General features: G+C 42.5%; 1 protein-coding gene across 2 annotated transcripts in view; it reads left to right on the forward strand.

Moving 5' to 3' along the window:
- The window catches only part of LOC106574641 (ephrin-A4), a 60,494-nt gene extending 50,931 nt beyond the window's left edge, over window positions 1–9,563 (forward strand). For both annotated transcript variants that reach the window (XM_045718919.1, XM_045718918.1), the window contains 2 exons: window positions 7,087–7,122; window positions 7,244–9,563. In XM_045718919.1, the coding sequence (XP_045574875.1) occupies window positions 7,087–7,122; window positions 7,244–7,344 (137 nt within the window). In that variant the 3' untranslated portion in view covers window positions 7,345–9,563. The remainder of the gene's footprint in view (window positions 1–7,086; window positions 7,123–7,243) is intronic.
- The last annotated feature ends 213 nt before the right edge of the window (window positions 9,564–9,776 follow it).

The following is a 9,776-nucleotide window of genomic DNA, read 5'->3' on the forward strand; positions in this document are numbered from 1 at the left end:
CTCTCTCTCTCTGTCATGCAGGGGCTGTTCTGTAAATGTGTTGGGATGAGGATACACGAGGAGAGAGCAGGATGAGACTGAGATGGATGAGAGGAGAGATGAAAAAGTTTCTCTGTCTCTCTGTCCATTAGTGGTGCAGCTGTTGTTGTGCTCCCTGCAGCAACGCCTCATACTCTCTCTGGTTCCTTCGTGTAGAGGTTGCCTTTTATCTAACAGGTAGTGTGGCACATACAGTGTGTGTGAGGGCCCAGCGATGGCCGCTCCTGTCCTTTAGCCACAGCCTGTCTCTGGGTGCTCAGGATGCTTTATTTCAACTGAGTCTCTCTCTCTCTCGCTGTCTCTCGCTGTCTCTGCAGGTCCATTAGTGGTTGTTTAGTGCAGCTGTTGTTGTGCTCCCTGCGGCAACGCCTCACTCTCTCTCTGGTTCCTTCCTGTAGAGGTTCCCTTTTATCTGACAGCCAGCATGGTAGTGTGGCACATACAGTGTGTGTGAGGACCCAGCGATGGCCGTTCCCGTCCTTTAGCCACAGCCTCTTTCTGGCTGCTCTGGATGCTTTCAACTCTCTCTGCGGCTATCTCTCTCTCTATGGCTATCTCTCTCTCTGCGGCTATCTCTCTCTCTGCGGCTATCTCTCTCTCTGCGGCTATCTCTCTCTCTGCGGCTATCTCTCTCTCTGCGGCTATCTCTCTCTCTGCGGCTATCTCTCTCTCTGCGGCTATCTCGCTCTCTGCGGCTATCTCGCTCTCTGCGGCTATCTGGCTCTCTGCGGCTATCTGGCTCTCTGCGGCTATCTGGCTCTCTGCGGCTATCTGGCTCTCTGCGGCTATCTGGCTCTCTGCGGCTATCTCGCTCTCTGCGGCTATCTCGCTCTCTGCGGCTATCTCGCTCTCTGCGGCTATCTCGCTCTCTGCGGCTATCTCGCTCTCTACGGCTGTCTCGCTCTCTACGACTGTCTCGCTCTCTACAACTGTCTCGCTCTCTACAACTGTCTCGCTCTCTACAACTGTCTCGCTCTCGCTCTCTCTCTCGCTACAACTGTCTCGCTCTCGCTCTCTCTCTCGCTACAACTGTCTCGCTCTCGCTCTCTCTCTCGCTACAACTGTCTCGCTCTCGCTCTCTCTCTCGCTACAACTCGCTCTCGCTCTCTCTCTCGCATAACTGCGCTCTCGCTCTCTCTCTCTACAACTACGCTCTCGCTTTCACTTCGCTAACCTCGCTCTCTCTCTCGCTACAACTCGCTCTCGCTCTCTCTCTCGCTACAACTCGCTCTCGCTCTCTCTCGCTACAACTCGCTCTCGCTCTCTCTCTCTCTCTCGCGCTCTCGCTACAACTGTCTCTCGCTCTCTCGCTCTCTCTCTCTCTCTCTACTACTCTCTCTCTCTCTCTCTACAACTCTCTCTCTCTCTCTACAACTGTCTCGCTCTCTCTCTCTCTCTCTCTCTCTCTACAACTGTCTCGCTCGCTCGCTCTCTCTCTCTCTCTCTCTACAACTGTCTCGCTCGCTCTCTCTCTCTCTACCTACAACTGTCTCCCACTCTCTCTCTCTCTCTCTCTCCTCTCTCCTCTCTACTTTTGCTATTTGGATTATATCCGAATGATATTTTATGTTATTTGAAATAATTTTTATATATTTAATAATTTCGTTGTCTTCGAATAATTTTGTTTTCTTATTTAATTAATTTTGTATCTTCTAAACCGTTTTCTCTTTCTTTAACTCTCTCTCTCTCTCTCTCTCTCTCTCTCTCTCTCTCTCTCTCTCTCTCTCTACAACTGTCTCGCTATCCTGTCTTTTTCAAACAACAAACCGTGCTCTGAATGTACTTTTCAGGTGGCGATTCCCTGTAGTTGGGAACAAGCACGCACAAACACACACATGCGCGCACACACACACGGGGACCTGAAGGACAGAGCGGTGACAGAGGGTCCATCAGGTACACTGTCATTGTACCAAGGTCACCCAGGACTCTGTGGTGGCATCCTCTTCTCTCCTGTGTCACTGTGTGTGTGTTTATCCACTCAAATTAACCAGCACTCTCCTGTGTGCGTGTGTCACAGGCCAACTGAAATGAACTAAAACAGCCGTAAAGAGAGCACGGCAGGTAGGACACAGTTGCACGTGACACAGGAAGCTCCTAAGGTCTGTGCTGGGAGTAATTAGTCACTTTATCTATGTTCCTCTCTCCCTGTTGGTGTCTATTTATTGAATTCAATTCTCTTTGGATATCTTGGTTCTGCAGACTGCTGAATGACATTGTAAATTAACAGAAAGTCTAAGTTTGACTCTACTGTAAATTTGACACTACTGAAGTGTCCTGGTGAAAAGTGTCCCCTGCCACTCCAGTAGAGTGGTGTCACGGCAAAAAGCCCCCTTCCCAATTCTGCTGTGCTAGAACAGTGTTGCATCAGACACAACCTTCGATATCCGCATCACCAGAGTGGTGTCACGCTGAAACAGCTCCCCCTGCTGCGCCGGCTTTCTTTCCTCCTTTCCCCCTCAATCTTCCGCTATCTTCCTCTACTTACCTTTCAATGACGACAACTTCTCCAAACATGAAGTCTGCTGTTGTTCCCCACCACTCCTCTCTCATTCTCTTTCCTTCTCTCTTTCCCGCTGTGTGAAGCCATTATAGACCTTCTACTCTCTCTAATTGATTTCCCCTTTCTTTCTCCTACTCTCCTCTTTCTCTCCCTCCCTCTCTCCCCTGCTGTGAACAGTCCATCGCGGTCATTTCAGGTTGCAGTCCCCTCTCCGCTTTTTCACTTCTTTTGCACTTTTTTTCAACTTTTTTTTCTTTTTCTATTCTGAATACCTTTGTGCCCCCAGCCCACCCTTCCGAACACACACTCACACACACACACACACACACCGCTCGTCTACCTCTCTCTCCGGGTTCCAGCACGACACTGAAGGACTAACTTTGACCAACTTCCTACTGTGATTAGATTTTTCTCTCTTTTTTGGCGAACAGGTTTGAAATGTTTTCCGCACAGGAAGATTGCTCCCTACCTCTAGTCACTGTTTTTATAAAATGGCGGCGTGGGGAAGGAGAGGTGGAGTCACGGAATGGTGTCTCTGCAGTTCTCTGTCTGGAGACACACATGCATGCTCACATCCACTCACACAGTGGGTCTCTCTCTGCAGTGCAGTGCTTTCCTGAGACGCACGCGACCGTGGCAGCCATTTTGGGGTAGAGCTGGCCGTGACCAATACAGCACAGTTATCTACAGCACGCATGTAGTCATTCACACAAATTCACCTAATCATATACAACAGCAATACACAGATAATAACTTTGGTTTTTCCACCATTTAGATGCATTTTGAGTAGTTAAAAAAGCTTTTTATTTCCCCACATTTTAACATTCTGTCATAAAGAACATATGTTCAACTTAATATCTCAAGAGGTTAAATATAAATATGACTAAGTGCCTATTAAGTTCCAAATAAAGTGTCCGGGCTGACCAGTTCATCTGAAATCAGCCATAAATCCCCTTGTGACATGGGCAATGCAAGCTTGTTCTGTACCACAGGGAAGGGCAATTGAATGTAAGCTTGACAAAAGAATGTAATTGTGAAAAGGTTTCTTGTCTGTGTATATATGGGTGACAGGGTTGATGTGTTAAGCTCGACCTGCTCAGTTTTCCACCACAAAACACCAGAAAATGGCCGGAGGAGTAGAACCAGCTCACCTGCTTTTACGCTATGACTTGACTATTAGATGTTCAATATCTCTATTTAAAAAGGAATAGTTTCACCAACATTTTATTATAATATTATTAAAAAAGTTCAGTTCACGTAACAGGATTGACCTATAAAATGAGGGACAGGTTTATTTTCTTTACCTTAAAATGAATCACTTAAATATTCATCTTAAGAAATGACTTTGTTAAAGCAACAAAATAACTAGGGCCTTACAATGATGGTGAAAATGGAGAAATGTTGGGGTTAAGTGGTTTAAAATCTTCCTAGAATTCACAGAGGAGGCACAGAGGGACACGTCAACAGAATGTTGATACTTTAGTCTTTATTAAAGGTGATCGCTCCTCTATTTCCTGGTTGCTTTAATTCTAATTCCATATCTTTTCCATATCCAAAAATATTTTATTTTCAGCTGTTTGAAGCGGCAAAACAGAAAGTTAAAGATTCAAAGAAGTAACATAAGAGCATAGAACAGATCTACCGCTTCATAGACTTGCTTTCAATGAGAATGACAGATCTGTAACTCACATTTCTATGTGCCTTTGGTCGGGTCGTCCTAAAAGTGACATATTGCAGCTTTAATATAAAAATCTGATTTATTGAATTTTCTATGTGGTCTATATTAATGGGCACCTCATTTAATATATCCGGCTTTTAATATTCAATATTTGTGCACAATTTCTGCTTGAAATATCAATGGGACGAAAAGGCACTCATCTTGTAGAACGACCTATTCATTATCAGTGAACAAAAAAATTATATTTCGTCTTTCAATTATTTTACATACACACACACACACACACACACACACACATATATATATATATATACATTTTTTTATCATTGACGATTGAACATTTAATTGTTTATGCAGACTTCGAGTGTTCTTCTTGAAACGGCAGTATAGTTTGGTATAGTATTACGTTTATTATAAAACCGTTATAATTACTCAGAATAATTTAAAAGTCAGCTATTGATGTAGGCATTAGGTCAATGCGTACATTTGAAAATCAGTTAACTTTAATGTATTAATTTAGTCGTTGAGTATGCACTTGTTTGTTGCCTTTGATGTAAATAGTTTGGTATGTTCTGTTAATTGTATTTGGAGAATTACCTGATAAAACCTCTGCACATTATTGTGCTGGCTTTATTTCAGCTGTTTTTATCCACTCAATTTTGACATGAAAGATTGGATTAATAGAACCCTGCAACTTTTTGTTTGTTATTTTATAATTATTAACTAATGTTACAAAACAGAGTAAGGGACAGAAGTGATGTGTTCTGTAACTTTCATAGTTTTGATGCTTTGGACACAAAATGCCTTTTTCACATTTTCTTCTGCTTAACGTTAGTGCTCACACACACACACACACACACAGTGAGAGGCCTGATCACAGCATGTCATTTAATGCTTCGTTAACTCGTCCATAGTTATTTCTTCAGAATATGAGAGCTTTGTTAAGCCCCTCCCGCTTTGACTTGTAGTACACCCCTGACTATAGACATCACAGAATATAATACCTATAGATACCTTAGTCAAGCCCTAATAACACACACACACAGAGAAAATGATCTCCAAGCTAAGCATTCGATCAGTGAGCCATCTTGTGAAAAATAGACCTTAGACATCAGGGTTCTGCCGAGGTACACAATTCATTGTAGGAAAACGGTCAACTGGATAACAGTTTCATTACAACGATCTCCTCCACATTTTCTGCTCCTTTTCTTCCTCTACCTTTCTCCTGCCCTCTCCCTTCACTATCATCCTTACTTTTCTACTTCTTTCCTTCCTCTACCTTTCCCCTGCCCTCTCCCTTCACTATCATCCTTACTTTTCTACTTCTTTCCTTCCTCTACCTTTCTCCTGCCCTCTCCCTTCACTATCATCCTTACTTTTCTACTTCTTTCCTTCCTCTACCTTTCCCCTGCCCTCTCCCTTCACTATCATCCTTACTTTTCTACTTCTTTCCTTCCTCTACCTTTCCCCTGCCCTCTCCCTTCACTATCATCCTTACTTTTCTACTTCTTTTTGCTCGTTCTGGTATTGTAGCCTTCTCTCCCACCTCTTTTTCCCCTCTCCACCTTGCTTTGCCCTCCAGCACCCATCCACCCCTCTCTAACTCCCTTGTTCCTCCTCCCTCTCCCTCCAGTCCTCCATTATTTCCTTTTAGTCAGCCCCCCTGCTGAGGGAGTGACACCCAGACACAAACACCCCTCCCTCCTCCGTCTCCCTCTCTCTTTCTCTCCCTCTCTCCGCCTGACCCTCTTACAATCTTTCTTTCCTTCCCTCCCTGCTTTTCCACCTCCACCCTTTCATTTCCTCTCCTGTCCTCTTCTGTTTCTGTCATTCTGAATTTTGTTGCTTTTTTCAGTTTCTCTCTCTTATTCCTCATCTCTCTCTTATTCCTCATCTCTCTCTCTTATTCCTCATCTCTCTCTCTTATTCCTCATCTCTCTCTCTTATTCCTCATCTCTCTCTCTCTTATTCCTCATCTCTCTCTCTCTTATTCCTCATCTCTCTCTCTCTTATTCCTCATCTCTCTCTCTCTTATTCCTCATCTCTCTCTCTCTTATTCCTCATCTCTCTCTCTCTTATTCCTCATCTCTCTCTCTCTTATTCCTCATCTCTCTCATATTCCTCATCTCTCTCTCTCTTATTCCGCATCTCTCTCTCTCTTATTCCTCATCTTTCTCTCTTATTCCTCATCTCTCTCTCTCTCTTATTCCTCATCTCTCTCTCTTATTCCTCATCTCTCTCTCTCTCTTATTCCTCATCTCTCTCTTATTCCTCATCTCTCTCTCTCGCTCTCTTATTCCTCATCTCTCTCTCGCTCTCTTATTCCTCATCTCTCTCTCGCTCTCTTATTCCTCATCTCTCTCTCGCTCTCTTATTCCTCATCTCTCTCTCGCTCTCTTATTCCTCATCTCTCTCTCGCTCTCTTATTCCTCATCTCTCTCTCTCTCTCTCTTATTCCTCATCTCTCTCTCTCTCTCTCTTATTCCTCATCTCTCTCTCTCTTATTCCTCATCTCTCTCTCTTATTCCTCATCTCTCTCTCTTATTCCTCATCTCTCTCTCTTATTCCTCATCTCTCTCCTTTCTCCTTGGCTCAACATTATCTTCCTCCTGACTCACTTTCTTCGCTTGTTTTTCATTCAACCTTTAAGAAAATTTGCATTGGGGACATATTTTAGGGTTGCGCAGTCAGTAGTCATTTTTCATGGCATTTGGCTGTGAGTAATGGTAAATACCCTCCCCTAGTCATTTTTCTGTTTGTTTTTTTGTTTCATGCAAGTAAGGCCGTTGTTTTTGGGAAACTTGAAAATTACTTGAATAATGAACTTTATTTTTATGTCCTGCTCTCTCCCTCTCTTCCCATCGCTTAGCAACCAAAGGGTCCAAGCAAAACAAGCAGGAACAAGGTGAGATACAACTGCACTCGTGTGTGTGTGTGTGTGTGTGTGTGTGTGTGTGGTATGCGACGCATACACAGGATGTTCATTGGTATTGATAAACTGCTAATTCTCTGGCTCTCTCTCTCAGGTACTCCAGCTCTTCACAGTGATGTGTGTTCAATGAGGACAGTTCCTCTTTCTCTCCTCCTCCTCCTCCTCATCCCACTCTTGAACTTCCTCTCTATCTAACATCCCTGTATTCAAGCTGACCTCCTGACTATCTACCATGGCCACTGTAGATGGCCTGCCTCACACCCTCAGTCCCTGCTTTAAACTATCCACACCTCATAGAGAGGCCAAGTCTTCAATTCACACCCTAAAATGACTGCAATAGGGCAGACTTCAACACTACACACCCTCCAACACATCTCCTCTGTCGTTTCTGGAGTGGCACTAATCTTTCTCTTCTTGGTCTCCTCTTTTCTCTCTCTGTCCACTCTCTCCTCTCGTTCCCCCTCTTCCATCCCTCGCTCCTGACTAAAGCTCCCTCTGAAACAGACTGACACTAATCTACCATCAAAGCATTCATTCTTCATTTCACACCTTTATCCACTCCATCCTGTAGACTCCATCTGTGTCCAGTCTCTCTCTCCCTCTCTTTCTCTCTCTCTCTGTCTCCCTGTGTGTGTGAACATAATGAGCCAGCTGAGCCAAAGTGGACCGTCCAGACGTTGTTCTGTTAAATTACTACGGAGAGGACCAGACTTGGAGTTGACTGGCTGTCAGAGTTGACTGCTTCTGAACAGAACTATGCTTTTGAGTTGACGTCATTGGATTTGAAAGTCATTGTTTTTTAGATGAAAAACAACTATTTTTTTTGTATCCAAAGTGGGACCAACTGTTAAACACAGAAACACCAAAAGTTGACCAAACTTTATTAAAAAAGTTAACTTGTGACGACACTGCCTAAACCAGGATATGCTGTGTGAGTGGAACCCTGGGAATGATGAACTGGAATGTTGTGACTGTTCTGCTACGCCCTCTACTGGGATCTTACTGGTTAGACTGGTCCAACTGGACTGTAACACCTGGCACTCTGGGATTGGAGAATAGACCCTGCTACTCTGTAGTCATAATCTGACCATATCTGGAATTAACTGGACTGTGTCTGGGGGTTTACCTCTGTCTTAAAAGGCAATCAAAAGGAATTGTGGGAAACGTACTGAGGGTACTGCCTCACTTCACCTCACATGCTCCGAACCACATGGGCTGATTGACGGATGCTCCCGACCAAGCAGGTGTGCAGGTACAGTATTTAGACTGTCTGCTGAGCACTTTAGCAGGCGAGGACCTCCACCAATGAGGAGAGGCCTAAAGCTGGTGTTTATGTTTGAGTAGAGGTTGTTGTTTTAGTGCAGTAAAGACTCTGCTTTATGTGTTTCAGTTAAATGTTGATGTTTTGTAGAGGTCCAGACATGTGTTGGCATCCATTTTGATTATTTGAAACATCCTGAAAAAATCTACATTTTTACACGGCTGAACTTTTTTTATACAAATGTTTACAGGTGTAGATGAACTCCTATTGCTGTTGTTTATAGTGCTATCAAGAATAACTAAATCACTTCAGGTTACCCTGTATTTTTCTTTAATAAAACATACATTTTTATCATCTTTTCATTAAACAAATAGCATTAAAACATGCCATTTTATTATCAAAGCAATTTAAAATCATTTTTCTTTTGATTGTGTCATCTTGTATCTGTTGGTTAGATATGACATTTTTGAATTTATTACTTCAATGCAATTTCATGTTCCAATCACAAAAGTAATATATCACTAAATTACATTTTCAGTAGAAGTGTATTAGAAATATCACAAACCTAACAAATATAGATGATTTCTTTTCAAAGGTGAGAGATTTACCTGAAATTATTCTTATTCATTTAATCCCACAAAAACGAGTGTATATTTAATTCAATTCATAATTCTGATAAATTGCTTATCTTAATCCAACATTATTAATCATTCTTAAATACAGGCTTTTCTGGGCTGCAGTTTTCCCCACATTGTAATGTTGTCTTCTGTCACAGCATGTACAATATGTTGACTTAGTTATACCTGTAAGAACTTCCTCATGAAGAGGAGTCTGCAGTATTACTTTACACACACATTTGGATAACAATATGCTTCAATAACAGTTAAATATTTTGTTCTGGTCTACACAGGTTATTCAGGAATATAATGATTATTCCAGGGGTGTGAACACTTTTGTCTGGAACCTTGTTGGATAAAGCTGGTGCTCCCAGATTTTAGTGTATTACAATCGGTTCATAGGAAAAAAATATGTTGTCTTTTAGTTTTCACATTTTAGTGAAGTATGTAGCATCTTCTATGAAGAGCGAACTGCAAACTGAGCCCTTTTATACAAGGTGAGACGACAAAATAAAGATGATTGCAATAAGACTGTTGAATTTTCTTAACTTTGCTATTTGTGGTTTTTCGCGGTTTGTTTGTCTTCCTTCTTGTTTCTTTGTTTTACTACAGGAAGTTCTATAATCAAGATGAATTTAGACAGTACACACACACACACAAATACACACCTTTTTTATTTCTGGAATACAAACATATGTTCAATACACAGGAGTATGTTCGTTATGAGCCCTCTGAGGCTCCAGATGACC

The sequence above is a fragment of the Salmo salar genome, chromosome ssa05, assembly GCF_905237065.1.
Source record: "Salmo salar chromosome ssa05, Ssal_v3.1, whole genome shotgun sequence".
Taxonomy (NCBI): domain Eukaryota; kingdom Metazoa; phylum Chordata; class Actinopteri; order Salmoniformes; family Salmonidae; genus Salmo; species Salmo salar.